This window comes from Catharus ustulatus, chromosome 12 (assembly GCF_009819885.2).
Source record: "Catharus ustulatus isolate bCatUst1 chromosome 12, bCatUst1.pri.v2, whole genome shotgun sequence".
Taxonomy (NCBI): Eukaryota; Metazoa; Chordata; class Aves; order Passeriformes; family Turdidae; genus Catharus; species Catharus ustulatus.
Window position 1 is genome coordinate 12,998,068 of NC_046232.1, and position 24,668 is coordinate 13,022,735.

General features: G+C 44.2%; 1 protein-coding gene across 1 annotated transcript in view; it reads right to left on the reverse strand.

Moving 5' to 3' along the window:
- The window catches only part of ABHD17C (abhydrolase domain containing 17C, depalmitoylase), a 28,188-nt gene extending 18,620 nt beyond the window's left edge, over positions 1 to 9,568 (reverse strand). Inside the window, exon 1 of the mRNA XM_033070789.2 lies at positions 8,322 to 9,568. Coding sequence (XP_032926680.1) covers positions 8,322 to 8,854 — 533 coding nt within the window. The 5' untranslated portion in view covers positions 8,855 to 9,568. The remainder of the gene's footprint in view (positions 1 to 8,321) is intronic.
- Positions 9,569 to 24,668: the final 15,100 nt, after the last annotated feature.

Sequence of the window (24,668 nt, forward strand, 5' to 3'; positions counted from 1 at the left end):
TTTATATTTTGCATATTGTTAAGGCTCACAATATATTGTATAGTGTAATAGTTAGACAAAATGTCTTGTTTAATTTGTTATAAAGAACTATTAAGATGCATGGAATAATGCTAAAATAATATGAGCCTAATCTCAGTTTATCTGCACACTGGAAAAAAACAACAGCTGGTTTTGCTTCTTTGCTGATGTTGAACACCATTTTTCCAGCTCTGTAAGGACATTCATAGCAAAGCCAACTAAAAGTTAGGAAGAATGTTTTGAAAAAATCTCTAATCTGAGCAAAACACATTATAAACAACCTTATTGAAGGAGAAAGTCATACTACTAAAGAAATGTGTTGAAGTTGGCCTCAGACCTTCCAGATTTGTTGGCTCCCATTACCCATCACTCCACAGTTGTTCTGCTGCACACAGAAAGAAATGCCCCTGCCCTAGCACAAAGTTAAAATTAACTGGTCTAACATACTGGGATCTTAAGAAATATGGAAGTATCCTGTTAAAAAAAAAAAATAAAAATCTTAGAGCTTCTAGCTGGCACTGCATGCCTTGAGAAGGGTGGTCACTTGCCAGACACTGAGCTATGCAGCTCATTTAGCAGCATGCCTTGGCTGATAAATAAGGCTCCCATGAATCAAAGTTCTTGAAGAAACATTTCTAATGTAAGCAGGCTTTTTTTAATAAGGTACAGTAACACTAATCTTCCTTAAAACATAGCTCAAACTGTCTAATGCAACAAATAATTCCTAATCAACAGCTGAAAACAGAATTTTCATCTTGAAGGTACACCTACGAAGAACTTCAATAGACTGTACCAATAAATAATATTACTGTCAAAAAAGCACACATGAAGTTCTTCTAACAAATTTGCAATACAAAACAAAAACCAGAGGCAATACTTTGAGACTGCCTCTCATTTAAATTTTTTCCTCTAGACTTTGAGGCAAGTATACTAAAAAACCTCACCTTCCACATCAACATCATTCTTCATTTGTTAACCCACATGGAATTCCCCTTTTTGAAAGGTGAGAGGTTACAGATTAATTTCATGATTATAGGGATTTTCCCAAAGACATGTGTGTGCTTATCAGGAGATATGACACCAAGGGTGGGAAGGTGGGTGGGTTTTGAGCCAGAACCTGCTGTTTAGTCCAATTTTGTGCCTTTGTCTTGGTCTCCTAGTCAGCAAATCCAACCACAATGTTTAATTCTAACAGGAGAACCTTTGTTCTGTAAAGCTAACAAAGTGCTTAAAAATATAAAGATATGGATACAGATAATGCCAGTATAAGTCTGTCATTATACAATTGACCCATGCCTGCACCTTTCTGTGATTGTTTGCAGGCAGCAGAGCTTAATGTGCAAATAACAGTAACCCATTTTTCTCAAATTAGCCCTGGAATAAAGAATGCAGAGATGTTCCTCTGTCCTTAAGCTGACACTGTGCACTATTCATCTATGCCATTCTACATTCTTAGCCTTCTGTTAAAAGCATCTCTATTCCTCTGTGTTCATACAGCATTTCCTGGGTTTACAATCCCACATTTCCTATTGCTCCCAAAACCTGACACACGAAAAAAACCACTGCAAACAAAACACTAAGTTTTAGTCAGGAATGAAATTGAGCTTCATCAGATGTCAGGCTAAGCATGCAAGACCAGTGCAAGTCATTCATCTAAAAACTGGAAAGCAGGGAAGTCAAGATGAAGCAGCAGCAAACGGGTCACTGCAACTGCTTACTCAATTCACCAGTGCTCGTCTGCAGCAATCCCAATTATCCACCACCAACTGATACAGGAGATACAGGGAGATACTGTCTGTCAGTTGGTTTAGTTTTGTATTTTTAGCCATACAAACCCAAGCTTTAAGAGTCCTACAAAAACCAATTCTTAATCACTTCATTTCAGACACCTATAGACCACCAGCATCCACAAGTTGTAAAAAGATTTTTTTTCCTAGATTCAGGAAAACACAAGGAACCCCTCATCTTGTACACAGGTGGCTTTATTTGCTCTCAAGTTCAGTGGCAACTGAAGCTGTCTCCTAATTCATGGGGAAAGATTTCTGATCTTATTAGGGGCTACTTGGCAAAGCAAGCTGTATGTACAAAGCATGTTAGATACAACACATACCTTGTTTCACAATTCCTTTCAACTGCTTCCAACGCAGCCTTGTAATCGATTTACATTTGTGAAGGAGGGCAGAAAGGATTCTTAGTTATTCATTAAATTTATTATCAGCTTTGGGGAAAAAACAAACTCCTATGTCATTTGTTCATTTTCTTTACTACAGCTGCATAATCTTCAGACTGCTGGCCTTAAAACCAACAGAGAATACAACTGTGGAACTTAAAAGTGGGTTTGGAGCAGGGATGAAAATTTGGTATCATCACATTGGCACATCATGTTAAAAGGACAAAGGAAATTCAGTCTTAGTCCCAGCAGTCAGGCTCCAAAGAGCCAATACTTGCCACTGCCCTTGTACTACTCTATCTCCACATGAGGAAACACCATAGGACCAGAAAACTCCAGAAAACTGAAAAGGACCTGTTTTCTACATTGAGTATGGAAACAGAAATATCCATTTGCTGACTGTCAGTTGTTTCCACCTATTCCCACAGCTATCTACAGTCCTGGACAGCACTGCTACTGTTGTTCTTTTTAGTTATTTTCACAAGTAACGAACCAGTGTAAACATAGCCCAGCACTTTGGAATATTTCTAAGTAACAGAGTAAAGGGTGAATTTTGGAGGGGATTTTTGGTTTCGAGGTTGTGATGAACTGGAGACTGACCCTGGCCCCAGAGCAAAGCCACAGAGGTTCACACAGCCCAGTTCAAACTCCCTTGTCAAGAACAAACTGAACAAATCTAAGAGCTACCAGCAATGTGCACAGGTCAAGCAGCCATAGCAGAGCAACCACCAGCTCAGCCTCAAAAGGTGACACTTCCCTGTCTGCAGAGAGAGAAAGAGCTGCCTTTCCTGTGCACTTCATGTCATTTAGTGCTAAAAAGCAGACAGTTACTTCAGCATGGAGGGTTTAAGTACGCTCCTCTAGGAATCTTTTATGTTCAATGCTCTGATGATGTTGAGAACCAGGTCTGACAACCTTTGTACACCAGGGTAAACCAACAGTTCCAGTTCAGGCAGTTGAATTTCAGGACTATCCACACTCAGGAGAGCATGTACTGTTAGCCAAAGGCTCTTTGGCAGCTTATTTTTCTTTCCAAATAACACCAGTTGCAAAATATTCTCGACAGTGAAAAGTTTCCTCTTATTTTTTCTTTTTAAACAAGCTTTGATCTTGTAGTCCTGACAGAAACAGGGAAATATTTAACAAAACTACTTTTACTTCAGTGACTAAAAGACGTAATACAACACCAAAGCTCAGTAAACATTTTGAATAACTTTGAACATCAGAGCACCTGTTTTGAACAGTTGTTGGTATTTGTCCCAGAGACGCTCATCATCTGACTTAATCTCTGCTCATTGCATAGACAACCACAGCAGAGGATTGTGGATGCATCTGTTTTTGCTCACAGTTATATCCAGCCTTTCTTCAAGTGTTGACTGTGGCAGGGAGAACAAGTTAAGATTTAGAGGACAGTAGCTTTAAACAATCCGTTGGAGACATTGTAATAACATTACCAAAAAGCTGGTATGACTGAACAATCTACCAGGTATGCTCCAAGAAGAAAGGAAACCCTATTACTCCAGGACTATTAACTGTGGCTTGGCAAGCACTGCCTTTCAACATGTCAGGATTTATTTGGTAACTTCTAATAAAAACTTTTAAGCATCCAATCTAAAGAACTTGGCTTAGATCATACACAAAATATGAAGCTGGTGAAAGAAAATTCTGTGGCAAAGAAAATTGAAGTAGAAATTGAGAATTTTGATTAAAAAAGGTAAAAAATCCTGAAGCTGTTATTTACTTGGAAAGCTGTAAGCACCTCTGCACATCAGAACAGAGATGAGCTAAACTGACACAGCCTCAGAGGATTAGTTATCACTCTGGCCTAATCCAATTAGGTGTGTTTCCTGATTTTACTCAATGTAAGACTTCTGCACCAGCTCCTACACAGGAAACAGCAATCCTGATAACCTCATAATAATCTCCTGATAATCAGCACCACAAATAATAAAATTTCTGCATTACAAAAGGTTTGGTCTGCATTTTTTTAATATTAAATTTGGCAAAATAGTTTAGAAAACTATTTAAATATTTTATGTGCTAGCCAGTGATCAAAAGCCCATGGATTTCACTACACCATTTCACAATTAAATTCCTTCCATCATATTGTATTGACCAAGAAGCACAAGGAAAACTAAAAATAAACCAATACTCTGCTACGGATTGAATGACAAATTCAAATGCACCTTTTTTGAGAATTAAGGATTTAAACATTACAATAACATCTGTAATTTATTAAAAGCTAAAAAAAAATAGTTTATGTTGTGCACCATGAAAAACAAATTCAGCTGTATCTTGTTAAATGCAGCAAGAACAGCTCTTCTACCTATTTATTAATTGCATTTTCTTCACCTCCTTTCAGGATCCAAAAGATGGACTAACAGGTTCTGCTCTTTGATACTTCACTACAGAAGCAGAGGGAGTGGGGTAGCAGTGCCTTCAATATTTTGACTGGGATTTTAAAATGCTTTGCCAACCTTCACCAAATTTTTAGAGAACATACAAATTGATTTTAATATAAATAGCATGTGATTGACAAAGCAGCCATGGTTTTGTGCTTGAGCACTGAACCCAAGCCCTACATGTGCATCCTGTTTTTAAGTACTGTACATTGTCTTAATGTAAAAGCGTTAGAAAGTTCAACCTTCCCATGTGGGATTCAGGAAAGGGGGGAAGAGGAGGACAATCAAGTCATTTTGCACAGATGTTGCATTAAGACAATCAGATATTAGGATAAGAGACACATCCGAACAAAAGGCAACTTAAAACCACGTGGATAATGGAGAAGGCAGTCTGCTACACATTCTCTTCAATTTGGTTCTGATTTTGAAACCAACAGAACAAAATCAGCCCAACCTGCCTAAAATAAAACACTAACAAAAATATGATCTGTAGCAATGAGACAGAAAATTCTTTTTGAGTAACACTGAGATACCAGATGGAAATCTGTTAATCAAATGGAAAAAATACATATAAAAGACCAAATTAATCACTGATCAATACTTGATACTGGAATGAAAACAACCAATGCTACAATTACAGCCTCTGAAGAAAAATCTATAAAAATTCATTTTAAGGGAACAAAACTGTATGTCAACATCTTTACTGGGCTAAAAGACAGAATTCAAAATTAGTAATCAGTAAAATTATCTTTTAAGATTAGTTTATTCATGAGAAAAAATACTAAATTCCTTTAAACTAAGGAAAATTAGTTTAATTTACAAAGACTAAAAGAAAGGAGAACAGTTGAGACTGATTTTGCAAAGACAGGCTGAACTGAAACTGAACAAAAGAATTTTATGATTTTATTTTTTCATCCACTATTTTCAGAGAGTTTTATAACCATTTGTTATATAAGGTTTGATTCCTAAATGTGTATGTGACAGCAAGAGCCTTGTTTCAGGACCTTGAAAAAATGCAGTCAGAATGTGCAGCCATGATGGCAACCCCTGCCAGCTCACCATCGTTTCTAAAATTTGACAGCTCCCTCCGAGCACAGGGTTAATTCCCACCTTCCTCAAGGCACCTTTCAAAACACACCAATAAATTAAGGATTCCTAAGTATCAGTGGTACTTCAGAGGCACGATTTAAAAGGAAAAGAGTCTCAGACTTCCAACGTTTTAATGATTCTTTTCTGCTGCCAGGTGGAAAGTCTGGTGGATTCAGAAGAGCAACAGCTTCCCACGGAACCTAGCACAGATGACTAAATGCTTTTGATGGCACAGTGAACCTCTATTTTAAGACTTCACTTTTAACTCTGCATTACAGTTCACCACCATATGACTGGAGGCCAAACGCCAGGAATTTGCATTAAGAATGAAAGCATACACAATCTCCTGGAGCTACCGAGGAACTGCTGCAGCAGGAAAGCTCAAACATGACATTTCACCTCAAGAGGCATACTTGTATTTCTGCTGCAGAATATTTCACTTAATTGTGAGCCACTTGGATTGAGGACTAGCAAATGATCAGTCTTGTAAAGTTCACACTGTTACTTGGAGAATTCGTCAGCAGAAAGACTAAGGTTTCAGCTCATACCTGTTAAAGCCAACTGTTAATAGAATTTATTAGCTTTCTATTGAAGTTTACACTTTACAACTTCTTTACTTGGCACCTAAAATACTGTAATTATAAAATCACAAAATTATTTATATTGGAAAAGACTTCAAAGAGCATTGAGTCCAACCATTAACCCAGCACCACCATGTTCACCACCAAACTACATCCCCATGTCCACTGACCTATTCCAAGGGTGGTGATGCCACCACTTCCCAGAGCATCCAATTCCAATGGCTTTTGAACTGAAATTTCAGGTCAGAAACCTAACCAATGCTAACTACTCTAACTGTACCCTCAAGGTACACTAAAAGGGGGGATTAACAAACATGGCAAAGTAAGAGCTGGGAAATTTCTACTCCTCAATTTAAGGTTGGAAAGCATAGTCCAGGTCTTGTACAAACCACTGAAGGGACACTAATGGAAAACCACAAACCTGTCCAGTCACACATTTATTGAAGCAGCCCAATCCTCTCAGAGCAAGTTGGGCATGTGTTGGCATCACCCACTGCATCAGGTTTCTTAAAAGATTTATGGGAAGGAGCTCCTTGTTCTGGGCCTACATGGAACTTAACCATACACTAAATGCCTATCAGTACAGAAGAAGCTCCTCCAGGCTGAAAGCACTTTTTCAGAGCTTGAGAAAGTTTAAATAAAACGGTATCATCAACTAAACATCAAGTGAAAGAGGGAAAACACAGCATCTGAAGGACAAACGTTAACTAGGCTTGGTTTACACGTAGTACTTTTCCTCCTTGAATCTTATTTACATCACCCATATGTGTTGTAGTGGCACTTAATAATTTATTATGCAAACAGCATATCAAAATCACTTCTTTACATAAGATATTATTTATATTCAAGGAAACAAAATTTTTTAAAGTCCTGGAAAACCAGCCCTGAATCTGGTTTGCTCAGCAAGCAGACAGAACACATGGGTAACTTCCCCCTACACCTTTCTCCCCCCACTCTTTGCTTGACTTAGGCAGAGCAATGTCAAAAGGCATTTGGACTCCACAACTAACCAATCCCTGGATTCTTGCAAAGCCAATTATCTAAATTAGTAACAACTCCTGTCACTATTTCTGAAGCTGGCATGTATCCCCAAGATAGACATTAAATACGCATTTCACGCAAGCCAAGTTTGTCTATGCAAGGCCAGAGCCAAGAACTGAAAACGTTCATCACTCTTTTCTCTTGGCCTACTACAATTTAAGCTTTTTAAAGCTCTTTCTTTCAGGACATGTTGTGTGAGGTCATACTTTAAGAACCACTTATGCAACAGCAAAAGGAGCTCATGGTTTCTGTGGACAGAAGCAAGAGGCCCAGCGACAGCCATCAGTTGTAGCAAGGAACCAGAGCCAGCAGCTCTGCTCAAGGTTTTCTAGAAGCCAAGGGCTCAGTTTCCACTCACCATGCTGCCTCTTGCCAGAGCCTTCTCACTGTTGCTCCATCCCTTTGGATGCCACATACTTTGGCATCTACTGGCAGAAACCCCAGCTCTACTTCCAGATGTCAACACTTTTTCCTTCCAGCCCACCACCATACGCATTGGATAACAGCAGTTTGGAGGCCAAAAGAAAAAGATGTCTATGCTGCAAGAGCTTGCACGAAACCCCAAACACGTCACACAACACCAGCAGTTTGCTGGTAAGCCCTAGCCAAGGCCACTGCCAAATTCAGTCAGAGCTTTGGCTCACCTGGGTTACCTCTAAGTGTAGACAGTGGCAGGCAAGTCTCGAACAACAGGTTTATTGCAGTCTGCAAGCTCAAACTGCAACCAGTGCAATATGTCCTACTCAAGATGGAGATTTCCAATGGTGAAGCAATGGCTAACACAAATTACATCTGAATAATCCTCTAAAGCTAGAAAAAGCCAAAGGATGAAGGTCTGCTCATCATTTTAGCAAATGAAGCCATCCAGTAAATCGCACTGTAGCTGTTCGTGGAACATCTGGTGAGGCCACCAAAGCAACTGAAACCGTTTACAAACCCTTCCACTCAGCAAGGTTAACGTGCAGACTTACTGGGATTAAAGGGAGATACAGAAATACCTTGTCCCCAATATCCATTTACCTTGTCCTGAGGGCCTGCCAGGCTGCATCAATGTCTGCATACAGGTTTTTCTCAGAGGGCTTGCCGGTGCTCACCCCGTAGCCGGAGTAGTCATAGGAGAAGACGTTGCAGTTGATGCGGGAGCCAAGGCCAATGTAGAAGCTGCACATCTGGCCCAGGTCCACAGCATTACCGTGCGAGAAGAGCAGCGTGTACCGGCCGGTGGGGGCACAGCGAACGAACATGCAGCCCAGCCTGTTATCTCGGGCCGTGCGGGAGAAGAACACTTCCACGGCATCCAGTTCCCGCTGGGAATACTGCCAGTCGGCCCGCTCGCTCAGGTGCAGGCTGCAGGTGGCCGATCCCGTGGGGGTGCCCGCCCCGGCCGCCGCCCCGGGCTCCTGCTGCTGCTCGGGCTGCAGCACGGTGTACGTGGGCTCCGGGGGCAGGAAGGCCAGCTTGGCAGCGATGCGGCTGGGGCAGGGCGGGCAGCAGAACAGCCAGCACAGCTCGCCCAGAGAGAAACCGTTCATTCTGGGGCCTTGTTCTGGCATCAGAGACGCCGGAGAAAAGCTAAACCTCTCCTGGAAAGAAGTCACACGGAACCGAGCCGGAGCCCTCCTCCGGCGCGACCTGCCGCCTTCCTGCGAGGCCACCGGCTGCCCCCCCAGAACGCAAACAATGGCAACCTTGGGAGAACTACGGTTCAGCAACAGCAATGCAGCTCTTCAAAGCCTGGAGACTGCTTATACAAACCAAAAACACAACCCCACGAAACACAGATGGGCTACGACCAGCCCTCAACCCCCGCCACAACTAACGCTACAGCAAACGCAACTCTCTAAAACACGACCCTAGAGCCCCTCACAGCACACGAGCCACACGTACACATTTACAAAATGAATTCCCCGACGCCGCGGCTCGGTGCCCCGGACGGCCCCCCGCAGGGAACATGCAGGATCCAGGGAAGCGCCTTCCCGCACACAGCGCCCCACGCGCGGCCCCGCCCGCTCCGCCCGGCCCCGGGACGCCCCGCACGGCAGCGAGGGGCCCCCGCAGCGCCACCGCCCCCGGCCCGGCCCCGGCAGCGTCCGCGGCACGAGGAAGATGAGAAGGAAGAGGAGCACGAGGAGCAGGATGAGGAGGGTCCGAGGGGAAGGGGAAGGCAAGGTCGAGGCTCAGCCGCGCGCGGCCGCGGGCAGGGCCATGCCGGCTGCGGCGCGCAGGCAGGAGCGGGCAGCGGCCATGTCCCGGCTCCCCCTCCGCGCCGCCGCAGCGCTTCCGGGTTACGGGCGCGGAGCGGCGCCGCCGCAGGTGCCGGGGCGGGTGCGGGGCTGTGCCGGGCCGCGCCCGCAGCGCCGCCGCCTGGGCGGGGCTCCGGGAGGTGCGGGAGGTGCGGGAGCGGGTCCCTCAGCGCCGGCCGGACGCGGGAGCCGCCGCCGGGCCCTTTAAGGGACCCCCCCGAACCCCTCCGCCGGCCGCCCACCCTCGCGCGTGCGCGGCGGGGCCGGGGGCGAGGGCGGCGCGCGCGGGGCCATTTCGCGCCCTCGGAGGGGCCGTGAGGGGAGCGCGGCCCGGCCCGGCCCGGCTCGGCCCGCCCTGAGCGGCCGCACCTGGGCAGGGCCAGCCCTCGGTGAGGGGCTGCCCGTGGCCCTGGGCAGCGCTCCTCGAACCGCACAAGTTGTGCAGCAGTGCCAGTGGAGCTGCTCCTCCGCACGCCCCGCTCCCCCGCTGCCCAGCGAGCTGCGGGCCCCCGGCTCAAAAGCTCTGGGGGATCTCTGGATTTGCCGGCAGTTTCAAGACATACCACGGAAAACTTAAAATGGTGCAATTGCAGAAGCCTCATTTCCTTAAAAAATCAGGGTGATGATCCGTATCCCAAATAATTAATTGAATAAGTTAGCAAATTGCTTAGTGCATATGGCAGACCCCTGGATAAATGGTACAGCATCTCTAAGTGCTTCGACCCTGAGAGCAGAGCGTAAAGATTGAGGGCAAATGATGCTTGTGTGTAACATTCTGTCGGTAACACGGTGTAACTTCAACCCTTAATTAACCAGCATTGCATGCTTACTGAAAAAAAAAAAGTCACATAGCTCAAGTGAAAATATAAGGAAAATTACACCTGTGCAACTGCACTTACCCTGTTATTCTTACACTTCCAACCAGTGTCCTGAGACATAGTGAGCGTGTTCACTTTGTGTTGCTCTCCTACTGTTTGGCCATTACCCTATGTGCTACCTATGAGGAGCAAAGTTTCAAAAACTCAGGAACTGGAGTAATTTCACAGGTTCCAAACCTGATATGTCCTTTCCTTACACGTTCATTGGGTAACACTTGCCAACTAAGAAAACTCAGTTCAAAACCGGTGTACAAAAAGTTGGTCATGTGTGATACTCCTTTGTCTTTGCAACTGGAACGTCTAAAATGAGCTCAGCCCCATCCACAGCAGTCTTTAGTTTTGCTAACAATGAGAATTTTAGAAATGCTAAAATCAGCCAGCAATAATTGTGTCTATGCTGACTGTTAAGGGAGAAAATGAAAGGGAGAAATGTGTTATCTCCATCCAACTTGAACGTGTGGCCTCTGGCATGGACAGACTGTTCCTCTGGAGGACAGAGAACACCCAATTAATTACACGTGTCCCAGGCATGTCCCGCTGGGAGGGGGTCCAGAGATCAGGCAGGGTAATGAAATGTGTCCCACTACTTGATGCTGGGTTCCTTCGGGTGGCAGAGGCAGCCAAGGCACCCTGTATGGGTCAGGAAATGATGAAAGGGACTCCTACTCCACAGACTGTGATAGGAAAACACAGAATAGATAAATGAGGGACCCTGTGGAATTCCTTGAGGATGACAAACGCCCTCAAGCTCCACCTCAGCTGTTACAAGAGACACTATTGATAATCTGTGGGAAGAGTGATACAACCCTGAGAAAACCCCGAATATACCCTGAGAAGTGATTTGGCCGAGGTGAGCTGCAAAGAGCCTGTCTAGTGTTCGTGTCCCTCTCCCTGCACACACATGAAGCTAAGATAAGAGCTGGGATCTGGGCATCAGCACCAGCTGAAACTAACGTTTCTCAGAACCCTTTCAAAGGCTGTATGACTCACCGAGAGCCAGACATCACAAGTTGTTATATTGTAAGTAGATTGCTACTCCAAAGAATAGGCAATTAAAAGGACAATACTTCCCATGTGCTGCCCTGGCCCTTCCTTAGGTCATGTTTGCAGTAGTGAAATTAAAGAATTAAAGTGTCCTCTTTGAATCAAAGGGGAAGGGTTATGAATTTGCTCCTTGAGCTAATAGGACTGTGCAAACCACATTTACTATCAGCCTTTAAGTAACTCTTGATGGACCTAGACAGATGCCTCAGGTGAGGATGGAAGATCTTCAAATAGCTACCAAAAAGGCAAATACAATAAACAGAACCCGCTGTAGTTGGTTATGTCTTGATTATTTCCATGTCCTGTAGCCTCACCCTGCCTGTTGCAAGGGTAGAGCACTTTGCATCACACTTCCTTTTCCTGAACTCTGGATAGACAAAAGAATAGGCCAGAAGACAGTGAGACTGAGGCCAAGGAAGACACCTGGCAGCAGCTCTGTGAATAATATGTATCCTAAACATTAACCATGCCTGACTTCCTGCTGCCACTGGCCAACTGTGTGGCTGTCACAGCTGGATAAACACATCTCATACCTGCACACCTGCAACTGTGCTCTGCTTCAGGACTGGCTACAAACGTCATGGTTACAGACTAGGAAGTTCCTCAAAGCATTTTTGCTTATTTCCTGGACAAACAGTGCATGAAGAGTGCAAGTATTCTTTCTTACTGCTCGTATAACTTAGTAGCTGTGTATCCCTGTCCTAGGATGTGTTAAAGCAGTAGCAGCACTGACAAGCAATGGCTCTGTCAGCCGAAACACAAGGCAAGAGATCACACTGGAATCTACCAAACTCAGGTGCAGGGCAAATAATGAAGCACTCTTAATGAGTATATGTGGCTGTGTTCTCATCAGCCATGTCACTCACTGTCAAGTTCTTTGCAGTTTCTGGTGTGCTTGAAGGAAGTATTTAAAATAGAAAAATTAATTTGCCTTGGGAATGGAAGAAGACGCTCCCAAACACAAGAGAACCAAATGTAGTGGGAGGTGGTGTGTCTGGAAAAGAAAGCATGGGCAACAGAAGGTGGCATCAAGAACTTACTGGAGACATACCACTCTGGTGCTAGTGAGAAGATCATAGAATCAGAGAGTCATTTAGGCTGGAACAGACTTTTAAGATCAGAGTCCAGCCATTAACCCCAGACTGCCAAGTCCGTCCCTAAAACATGTCCCTTCATGCCACGTCTGCACATCTTCTAAATGCCTGCAAGGATGGTGACTGCACCACTTCCCTGGGCAGTGTGTCCCTGTGCTTGACAACCCAATCCCAGTGAAGAATTTTTTTTCTAATATCCAGTCTTTCCTGGCACAACTTGAGGCCATTTCCTCTTGTCCTATCACTTGTTATTTGGAAGAAGAGGCCAATCTCCACCTGGCTACAACCTCCTGTCAGATAGCTGTAGGGAACAATAAGGTCTCCTGAACCTCGTTTTCTCCAGGCTTTGGTCTCTGTATAGTCAAAACTTGAAGATATAACACCTAAATTAATCAGCCAGGGTAAGCAAGCTAAATACAGCCTTCAGTAGATGGCCCATACTTATGTTTTTTCTGTTGGGTGTATCCTTCCCTACATTGTGCCAGCGGATAAAACTTGGATTACTTATTTCTCTTTCTGCAGCTGAGCAAGACTGTAGCAATTTTCTGCCACATAAACCCATGTAACATTAAACTTACAGGTCTATATGGACAAAAATGTATCTATTACTTTAGCAGAATGAATAAAAAAAGGAAAAAATAGAAAATTCATGGAGCTTGAATGATCAATTTCTTCAGAAATATGAGTCTAAGATAAATGACACTGTTCAGGGTTTAAAACAGCTTTCTTCTAGGTCTGCAGGGTTTTAGTCAAGACTCAGCTATCCTCAGATTTGCTGTGAATACAGTATGAGAAGAATGTGGAAAGGAAAACAAAGATGTACAAGCATCAAAACTTATGGGAGGGATGGCGGGGGGAGGGTGAAGTGGCAGCTATGTGATAATATACAATGGGGGTTTAGAGTCTTGATTTGCAGTGACTGCACTTTATGCCTGTCACTGGCAAATTGACATTTTAAAGATATGTTCTTGACTGCTTTTTCATGTCAGTATCTTTGTTCAGGCTATATCTAGGCTGATGAAAGGAATTTCAATTAAGGATGAAATCCTTTCCATACTGTATTGAAATGCACAGGGTGGGAGCAGAGGGAGAATGGAGCAATGAAAGCTCTATAGAGAGCTCTTTAAGGCATCTTGCTGACACAGGACAAGATAGTTTAGGAATGCCTGGGGCAGTGCACTCTGTAGTGGTTTACTGTGCATTTACAGAGAAACAGTGTGCATTCACCTTAGTGCCTACTGCCTGAGGCCATATATCATTCAAACAGGGGGCTAAGGGTTTAATAAATCCCAATCTAGTTTAGTTCTCAAGGGAATAGCTGGAGTCATTCAGGAGTGGCAGGGAGGGTGGCCACATTACCTGGCAGAAAAAGGCTGATTTTCACCCTCTGTATGTAAGCAGTATCCTGGGAAATAAAAGGGGTTATAATCTGCATAGTGAAAACCTTAGGGAAAAGAAGTGTGAAAAACAGACATGGATGCAAGACAGTTCATGAGAGAAAGAGAGAAGGAAAGAAAAAGACGATAGAAAACAGAGCAGGGGGAAAAAAGGAACACTCATTGTAGGAAACCACATCAAACCCACTTTACCCACCTACTTTGCAATCACCCAATATTTGAGGTGAAAGGCAAATTAGCTCCCACTGAGCACTTTCACAGAGATGTTTTTCTCTTTGCATGCTTGTCCTTATCCACCATTTTTCCAGCCTATGTCATGGTGAGACTTTTTAGTTTGCTGATATATCCAGAATGCCCACCCAGCCCTTCCAGCTGGGCTCCAGCTGTCGTGGTGGCCTTCAGAGAGCAGCTGATCCACACTGCACTCCCACCTGTGCCTTCAGAGGGGGTGTAGCAAGTGCACTCCAGAGGCTCCTCAGGACTCTACCTGTACCTGTCAGCAGTGCCTCCATTCGGGTCTGAAGCTGGGCATTGAGGTGTTACTGCTCAACAAAATCTGCCAGGAGGCAGAGCTCTGTGTCACTGTGGCCAGACCCACAGCACTACAGAGTCATTAATGTGACTGAGGCATAGACACACATTTCATTCACTACAATAATTCATCTACCAAGAGGATCTGATTTATCAGCAAAAGCCAGAATGACAGTTCACATGGTTTACCTATGGCAAGTTATTCAGGGCTCAGGCTGTCATATATGAAATCCTGATCTGAGCATTTGCATACAACTGCCAAATCCCATGTATTTTATGGAACTGCAGTGGAAATCTGCCAAATTCTCCTCCAATAACGTGGGAGCTCTGATGGTGTATAACACTGTTCCCTGGAAAAAAATAAAACTGACTGGTTTTGTGTTTTCCCACTTTCCAGAAATCATCAGAAAACATATGCTTCATTTCATCATAAACCTCCAAGGCATTTTCAAGGTCAGTGGAGATGCAGTTCAGGCTCCCATTCATGAGTACTGGCCATGTAATTAAAATAGAAAAATGTATTTTGGCTTCTGCATGCTCCTGTGTGTCAGAAATCAGCAGAGTGCTTTCTTGAAGCATGTGGACTCTTCCAACTGTGTGTCAATCTTCACATCCAAAGTCTGAACCACATTCTTCAGCTGGAATAAACCTATGATAATCAGCTTGAATTTAATTTTTTAAAAGCACAAGCACAGAAGGCCAATGGTGATTATTTAAAATCTGTTGAGATCTATCGATTTTTTTTTTTTCAACATCACTTAAACTTGGTTTTCTGAAATCATACAAACCAAAACCATCAATAGTCTGAGACCATCCCTTGACTCCCTGAGAGATTTGAAAAGCAGCTCACATGTTTTCACCTGAAACATGAATTTGAAAACCAGACAGCCCAACTCTCAAGCATTACCTACTCCTCCCTTCCTTCTCTTTAAGCTCTTATCTCCCCTATTCTTCCTAGAAATCCCAGATAAAGCCTGTTCTGTTAACATGCTTTTATCAGTACATGAGGAAGCAGAAAACTGAACTGTGCAATATATTCCCTCTTTGGTGGTGCTGCTGGGGGTTACTTTACCAATCACTAGATGCTTGTTGCACTTTTTGCCACCTATGGCAACAACAGCTCAGCATCAAGAACTGCTGCCTGTCCCAGGCGTGATCTTCCATTTTGTGGCACTCATCTGGAATCCTCCACTGTGATTTTCTGAAAGCAAATAGGGAAAACTTTGAACAGATACCCTGCCACAATGAATCTGAAGGGAAGAGGTGAATTACCAAAACCGCTGCAGCAAACCAGCATATACTCCACATGCAGCACTGGCTGAGTGGATTTGGCACATGGAGCCAGTGGAAGAAGCAGGGTTAGAGATGGATGAGCAGAGATGCTCCTTTCTGAGAAAAGAGTGGTAGGAGGCAGCAGAAATGACACATTCTGGCTTCAGTCCTCATCAGCTGCCTACAGCTATTACCATTACTTAAAACCAAATATTTTTCCTTTTAGCTCAAGGACAAATTCTGAGAACAGAAGGAGACAGTGAGAGTCCTCTGTGCTGTCTCAGAGTCATTTTGTGGGCAAATTCAATTCCTCCACATTGCCTTTTATTCACTGTGGTTTCCAAAAGGTCAGACCTGATGTTCATAGTCTTGGGGAAATTTCCTAGAGAAGTCTTTTATGCTTGGTCCCTAGTGTTTAAAAAGCAGAACAATTACATCCAAGCACAGAAGCCCACCACTACTTTTCCTATAATTAACCTTAAGACTAATTTCTTTTCCTCTGTACTGCAGTTATTTACATATTTATCATTGTCTCTATTCTGTAATTTCTTCAGATAATTGCAGTTCCTTCCACTTTTCCTTCCTCAGTTTCTGAGTCATTCTTCATCTCTCTCAAGCTGACCCACAACTATTCTCAAATGCTGCAGGCTGGATATGGTACCCAACTGTGGCTTTACTCATGGTGAGTAGAATAGTAGGATGAGCTCATAGCTTGTAGACTGCACTTTCACTGATCTACCCCAGTATGATGTTGGCTTTTTTTAGTTTTTTTTTTTTTTTTTAAGTAAGAGCTGCATGACACTGCTGGTTCCCATTGAGCCTGCAATTCTCTCTCTCTCCTACCTTTTCAGCTAACTCCTGCTTGCTCTGTTGGTTCTTTACTCCATTTCTTTGCAATTGATTATTCCTACCAACACAGACCATGACAGTTGTCCTTATCAGGTTGCAGTTACCCACTTCTAACACAATCAACACACATGGCACCTGCAGAGCTGCAAACAAACACAGTGCTGAGCACAGAGCCGTGGTCAGGTCAGCCCAGCCTTTTTGGGAAGCATTTAATAATCCTTTTTTCTTATTTTTCCTTCTTCTCTACAGAGAACAAATGCTGCCATGGCTTTTGGCCAGCCAGGGTGACTGAGGTGGTTTCCCTGGGAGCCCCTTATGCTGCCATGGGTGGGCAAATGCTGTGGGGCCAAGTGACAGCCTTAGCCCAGCCCATATCCCATGAACCAGCCTCTGCTCCTGAACTTTGAAACATGACAGGCAGGAGCAAATCTCAAATTTCTCCAAAGAGTACAAATATTTATTTTCTTTTTGACTCATGGTACCTGAAAATAAAAAACAAACCATAAAAGCTATTTACCATCTGATGAAAAAATAACTGTTTTCCTTTTTTTTTGCTGAGCATGTGATGCAACATCTGCTGATGTATATGGGGTACTTCAGCGCACACATGCTTACTGAAAAGATAGTTTTTCCTGACACCTATAAAGCTTTCCACAGATTTTCCCCCATCTTCCAAAATCTCTTCCAAAACCACTGTTTTATATGTGGTTATCAGACTGTACACATGTGAGCTCTGGCAACACAGAACAAACCTCCTTGTTGTTCATACCTTTGTCTGACAGGGGTGTTTAGAGATGTGCTGCTAATCACTTCGACTGCAGGAGTCCGGGTGTGTAAGTACAAAGAGACTCATTGCTTACTGGTGAAGCAGCTGTAATGAAATCCAGTGACAGTGACGTGGAGGCTAGACGCAAAAAGAGAATAATCCAAGCTACTGTGATAGCAGATGGATGTTAAGTACGTAATTAGAGAAGGAAAAATGAATGGAAAGGGAAACAGATGTAAACCAGCTTAATAGTTATTTTGTATCTTCTAGCCAAATATATCTTGTTACTGTTCTGTTACTCCTGCTTTTAAATCTCTGCTAAACAAAATGTATCAGATATGGAGAGCTATGACATTTTCCTTCAGGGTTACAACCCTCGTGGTTCTGCCAAGCTCAGCTCATTGCAAGAACCTGCCAGGATGCTAAATAGTTAATGAGATAACAACAACTACATTTATAAGAAAGAAAAAATGGTAGATGGTCAGCTCCTTTTGGTTTTAAAAATTAACACCACAGTACTGATAAAATACACGGTAATTTCCTGAGGAAAGATTAGAGGCTTGTGCTCAAGATAAAACCCCCAAAGCACATGTTTTCCTGGCTGGGCTTTCATGTATTAATCCTGTATGGATTGATGGTGTAATTAGAACAATTCTGTGACAGTCACAATTTGATCAGCACCATCTTAACAGCTAAGCACACATTCCTTGTTCTCCCAAGACCACAGGAACCCAAATACCTCACTGCTTCCACTTTGTGCAGTATTAAAAGGGAGTTTGGTGCTGCTCATGTCTGTCAGCAGGTAATAAAGACTGGATTCCACAAATGCCATAAGAGATGATGCCTCACACCCTCCAGAGCTGTGACCAGGGTGACAGATCCTTGTGCACTGGTTATCAAGAGATGACCCTTCCTTCCCCCAGCCTGATTCACATCAGCAAGGCTTTCAGTGACTGCACTGATGACAGGGCTGCATCCTAGGCCAGCCTGGTGCTGCTCTGAAGTGTTTCTGCAGTGAAGGCACTGTCAGGAGGTGCTCCAAGGCTGCCTCGTTGCTCTGTATCTGCTGCTCCAGCTGCACAATCTCCTTTCAGTCTGACCAAGGCCATTCTTGGCTGGCAGGACAAGTATTGCAGAGCTGGAAAGCAGAGGAGGAAGGTCTGAAAAGTTCAGTCAGATACAGGAAAACTTGCCCTGTGAAATGCAGCGTTTTCCTCTTCCTGCACATTGGTCACTCGGGGAGAACAGAGGAAAAAACCCTTTTGTCTGAGTCATTCACACTATTCTAAGAAAAGCACTTGGAACTGTACTCCAGGGAGTAGCACTGCACTAGCATAATGGAGTACTTGGGTGAAGTCAGGTTCCTGCATTTTACAGCAAATATCACTACCTGAATGCTGTTGTTCATTTCCAGGCATTTTGGTGATTCAGCCAGGGAGGTGTCTGTGCTCACAGATTGCAATAACTGACTGCATTTCAGAAGGGAAACGGATACAATGCAGCGCTTTAGTGGCACTGAAATGGGATTGGATTTTTTTCCTTACAGAAATTGGATGAATTTTAGCTCTGATTAAGTACTTAATCTGGTGCTTAACTTGAAACAGTTCAGTACTTCCATTGACATGAATAAAATTGTCCACATCCAGCTAAGTAACTTTCCTGTTTTCCTGGACTGTGATCTTTTAGAACTGAACAGTTAGCTTAGTAAATCCTAGTCTAAGCATAACTGTAGTCTGTTCTAAAAAGAAAGGGTGTTTAAAGGGTAGATCCTCTTCTGTAAATTTTGGGTTTTTTTAAGAAAAAGCTTTCTGCCTCCCACTTTGGGCATATATGTGATTTTTTGAGGTACGGAATTCCACTCTCACGGTACAAATTTCAACAGCAATGGCAACATTTGCAATTCTGTTTGCAGTGTTTCTAACAGAAGGATTACTTCTCCCTCTTGGATACATTTGTTTCTTGTAACGCTTGATGCAGTGCATCCATTTGGCAATAAACCCCTCACTGGAGAATTACAATCTGTTGGGTTTTTTTCTGTCTGAAGTTTTTCAAACAGAATAAGTCCCAAGTTAAATTTATCTGAACCAATATAAGCATGATTCACACAGATGTTAAGTCACCAGACCCTCCTTTTTCTCACAGCACCTCCCAGGTGTTCCTCCTACAGGAACCAACCATGAGTCTGGTGAAATTGGGGTGAAAATGCAGCTTCACATGTCAGCAAAAAGGCTCCTCTGTTAAGAGAGAGTTGAGGTAACCTCCTGCTGAAGCCTCAGTGTACATGATGGACAGTGACCCACTTCTCCAGCTTGGGAGGCTTGGCCAGCCTTCACAGAAATCAGTGAAACCAGGTCAATTAACCGCAGTGAAAGAACCGGCCGAAGGAACAAACAGGATGGAAAAGGGATAAAGTGATAAAGGAGCTAAACACAGCTTGAGCTGAAGTGTTCAGGGACCACAATTCATGTGGCCAGAGGATAAAGGTGAAGTTCAATGACAAGGTTCCCTGGATCCTCTTTTTCCCCCATCTGCGCACTCTTTAGCGTGACCCAGTTTCCCTTTGGCTGTTGGCACTGGGGACAGCGTGGTCCATTCTGATCAGGATTTTATTTCTGACCCCACTGCACTGAAAGGAGGACCCCGATTTGCACTGACAAGGTAGCTGGGCCCTTGGGGTTAGATGGGGGCTCAACACCCCCTTCCTCTTCCCAGCAGCAGATAGCTCAGCAGGAAAACGCTAAAACAATTGGCTGGGCTGACAGATGTTCAGTCTGACTTCAGATGATGTAGGAAAGCCTGGATCTGCAGATGTCGATAGTTTTCGGATTGAAAATCCTCCACTGACATACAGATAGATTAAAAAAAATAATTCTTTAAAAGCACAGCAAAACCTTGATTTATGTATGCACACAGAAAAGTTGTCACCAGCTTTGAAATGCATTTCCTTCCCCAGAATCCCACCGACTGTGCAGGGCAGAGATCCAGCCTGTCCTCCACTGTCAGGGAAATGCTGGGATCTCATTACAGCCTCTCAGGCTGGGCAGGGGACTGCTGTCAGTCCCTGCCTCAGCACCCTGACAGCAACTGCGCTGCTCAAACCCAAAGATGATTGAAATGTTAATTGCTTCCAGGACAGTGTCAGCAGCCTTGCCTGGCTGAAAGAAAAGCCCCAGGGCATTTACCTGAAGGCAGATGAGGATCCTCCTTATTCCAGGTCAAAGCAGACCAACTCCATTAATTTCAGCCGTTTGGGCTTTTTGCCCTGGAAGAGTGAGAGCTCAGAATCTGTTCTCAGTTCATTAGTACAGCCCAACACGGAGAAACCAACTCTGCAAGATGGGAAGTTAGCCATGAAATACACGGTTAATATAAGTAATAATGTATAAGTAATAATGACAGACACCAGAATTACTCTGCTATGCTTATGTTCTGGGAGATGCAGAATCCCAGCAGATCATTAGCAGGGGGCAATGAAGAAGTCCTTGGGCAAAATTTTGCCATGGCTCCCAGTAATTGCCTTTTAAGCAACTGGGAGTTTTTAGGTGAAAGGTCTTGTACAACCAGAATGAGCAGTTAATGACTAAATTTTTCTGACTCTAAACTAGAAGCATTGAGACCCCAAATACTCATGGTATTGCTAATGCTAACAGCAACACAGTCCTCCAGAGGCTGCTTACTGTCATTTTGTTTTATGTTGTACAGCCAATAGACAGATCACACCAGCTTATTGCAAAGATGCATTTTCTTACACACAGATGGTATTAGAAAACAACTCTGTATATAAGTTCTCCAAATAAACAATGAATTAGTGATCTGATATACAATAAATCAGTTTTCTCTGCAATCCTCTCAACAGGAAGCGACGCATGTCCAGTGACTAAAACCAATATTATTACTTGCTTAAATAGAGCAATGCATCCTGTTGTTGTGAAGGATAAGCTTTGATTGAAAAGGGCTGTTTTGGCAGCTTCAAATAATTCAAAACACTTAAAAAAAAAAAAAAAACAGTTTTATTCACTTGTAAGCAGCAACTCTTGGCATATTTCCTTACAGAAGACACTGTTGTGTCCAGCTATTACTCAACCATTAACATTAGGGACATTAAAGTTGCAGGAAACAGAGTTCATCTTTTGCGTCGTTAGAAAGGAGATGGCTTCCCAATTACCCTGGAAACTGGACTTGCTGCTGGGCAGAAAACCACAATTCACAGTGGAAAATGATAGCTGATATATGAATATCTACCTAAAGGCTACTCAGCAAAACAAACAACACACGAGGAAGATGACCCACATGACGTTGCTTGGAGGAAATTAATCATCAGTATTCTCTAGCTTCCTTTTGTTTTAAAACATTAAATCACTGCTCCTCATCAGTTTAGATAAGAATGGGTTAATACAATCTGTTGAGGATAAGAAATCAAGCTGTTTCCAAGGGCCAGGCTGTATTTTACAATTACCTGCTGTTGACCATGTTGACTTCCAAGGGTCAGTGCTCCAGGCTAGTCCGTAATTCCAGATGTTACTGCACCTCATATGGTGCTAAGGGTCCTAGCAAGCATTGCCACCATGAAAGAAAGACATGAGAAACTGAGGGTAGAGTTGGATCAAGTTGGTGCATGGTCTCAACATATTTTCTGTGGTTTCCTTTTGTATTCAATGAGCACACCTTCAAAAGTTTTATTTTCTCCCACTTCCAGCTCCATCGCACACTATTTAGGGAGGATAACCAGCAGTGCACTGAGATAAACCTCTCTGGATCTGAGGTAACTGCAGTGATTCTGTTTGATTTCCAGCTTAATTACACCAATGCTCAACCAAGAGCAGCAGTCCCTCTGCAGCCAGCTGTGTGATGTACAGGCAGTGACTCTGAAAGGGTCTGTTTGCTTCCTGCTCCATCAGGAGACTACATATACAGCATTCCAGAAACCAAGTACTACAGGACACGCTTACCAAACAAACAAAAACCACCAGGACTCCAGGACACAGATTCAATGGAAGGTTTTGCTGTTCATTCACCTTGGCCAGTGTTTTCCCTGTCCCCAGTCTACAGGCAAGACAGGACAGAGTGAAGTTGGTGCTTGGGGCTTCCTGGATGGTGTGACTTCTCCTTCAGCATGGTTAACTCCTGTTTATTTTCAAAAGCCAGTGCATCCCTTAGTCGTCAATGCATGCTGCTCTGAGGTTGGTAGCCCCTTTGCCTCTTACATTTTAATTAGGTTCTGAACTCTATCAAATAAGCTTGATTGCAGATGTCCATTTAAGATTTAACTAACACATTGTATTTACAGCTTTCTGGCCAAAAAAAGATCCAGACTCACCAGTGTTCCACACTAGGCTTCCCTGGGCCAACACATAAGCTCTGGTGGCTTTAGGCAGCTTTGTCTATGTCCATTACAGTTCAAAGGCATGTGGCTCACACTGAACTGGAAACTGCTGCCCAAACAGTCCATTTTGATGTGTAAACCATAAGAAAGGTCACTGTGCTGAGGAGCAGACAGACACCAGTACCAGTGACGTGCAGGAGCTGGAAAAAGCATCAACCTCTGCTATGAACACGATGACAGGACAGTCTGGAGCTGGGCTGCTTTGGCCAGTCTCACCCTGCACACTGCTTTGGGCTACCTGCATGGACAATCTGAGCAGAGAGCAACTCTGGCACAAGTCTAGGGGTTGTCAGCCACTGGCTTTTGTTTTCATGCTTTTTAAATGTAACTGTTTCAGTAAAAGGAAGAGAATAAGCAAACAAAGAAATAATCCTCAATCCAAATGCTAAAACTCTGTTTTAAAACTTAGAGAAAAACTCTACTTTCTTCCCACCCCAGGAAATGACTCAGTTCTAGAGATACATCCAAAAAAATCAGCTTGTCTGTTAGTGTAAAAACCAATTAAGAAACCCCAGAACACAATATGAGCAGCTGCCTTGGCTGAACGTGTCTCCTAGCAGTGGTCTTCCCTTGTCCTGCCTGTATCTCCGTTGGCCTCCTACCCCACAGCTGTATCTGCTCTGCTCCCTCTCCTTCCAACTGCTACTTCTTCGAACAAATCAGTGCTACTGATTCACAAAAAGGCCAGGCTCCTACTCTTTCACCTCCTCTCCTGGTGTCAGAAGCTCCTGTGGAGCTGCCTCTCCGAGCTCACCTCATTTCTCAGCCACAGTCCCAGCATTGGAACCAAAGTCATCTGCATCCTGCAGGAGTTCAGGACATCAGGGCTGCTGCCAGCAGACCTACTGGGAACAGGATCTTCCTCCCAGTTTGTCCTGAGGCCATGATTTGCCTGTCCCAGCAGCAAGCTGTCTTAAGCAACTACTTGCTGGTTGTACTCCATGGACACATCCTTTAAACCCCACGATTTTCATGGACTGATAAACAATGCAAATACTTTCTGTGATCACTACCCACCCAACATTTCCAGCCTTGGCCATCCATCAGCCCCACACAAGGCTGGGCAGGATCACACCAGTCCCTGTGGATCACCATGCTCCTGCACTGTGCTGTGGCTGTGCAGGGATAATTGTGTGTAACCCATGTAGCCACCACTGCTCCACACAAGGCCCTGGGGAAGGGGCTGCCCTGCCCAAAAGAGACCTCTGGGAACAGGCCAGGGCCATGCCAAGTTTGGCAGCTCCCCCAGCAGCTGTAGCTGCAGACCAGGGCAGCACATCAGGGTAATGGTCAGGGGTAATGAGCCCGCAGTGGTGTGAGTGTGCATCTGGTGTGGATCACAGGCTGACTTCATTTCCTTCCTCCTGGCTCCCTTGTGCTCTGCCTGGCCATTTGGCCCAGCCTGGCTCTTATCCAGCCTGCACCTAGCTTCATCAGGGCAGAGCCACAGATAGCACTGGCTTCCCAAGGTGTGGGACAGCCAGTAATCACTCCAGTGAGCCTTTGTGAGCGCATTTGCTTTCTCAGGAGCCACCAGGTCTCCCCAATGGCATCTGGAGAACATCCAGAGCTGACAAAGCAGTGAACAGGCACTTCCCTGTTATACCTGCCCAAACTGGAGACCGCAGCAGTAACACAGAGAGAAAGATTTCCAGTCCCTTGGCCCATGAGGCTCTCTTAAAAGCTGGAGACAGGAAACATTATCTGTTAGGGACTGATCAGTATTTGTACTGCAGTGACTCTGGAGGCTCCCACTGACATCCTGCTCCTGTTATTCTGGGCACAGCCACCAGATTGAAAACAGTCCTGGCTGCAAAGCCTTTGCAGTTGGACTCACCTATGTGAATAAATCAGACCTGCCCTCCCAACAGACCCGCAGCTAAGGGCCTGGCTCTTCCTTTACCACCAGG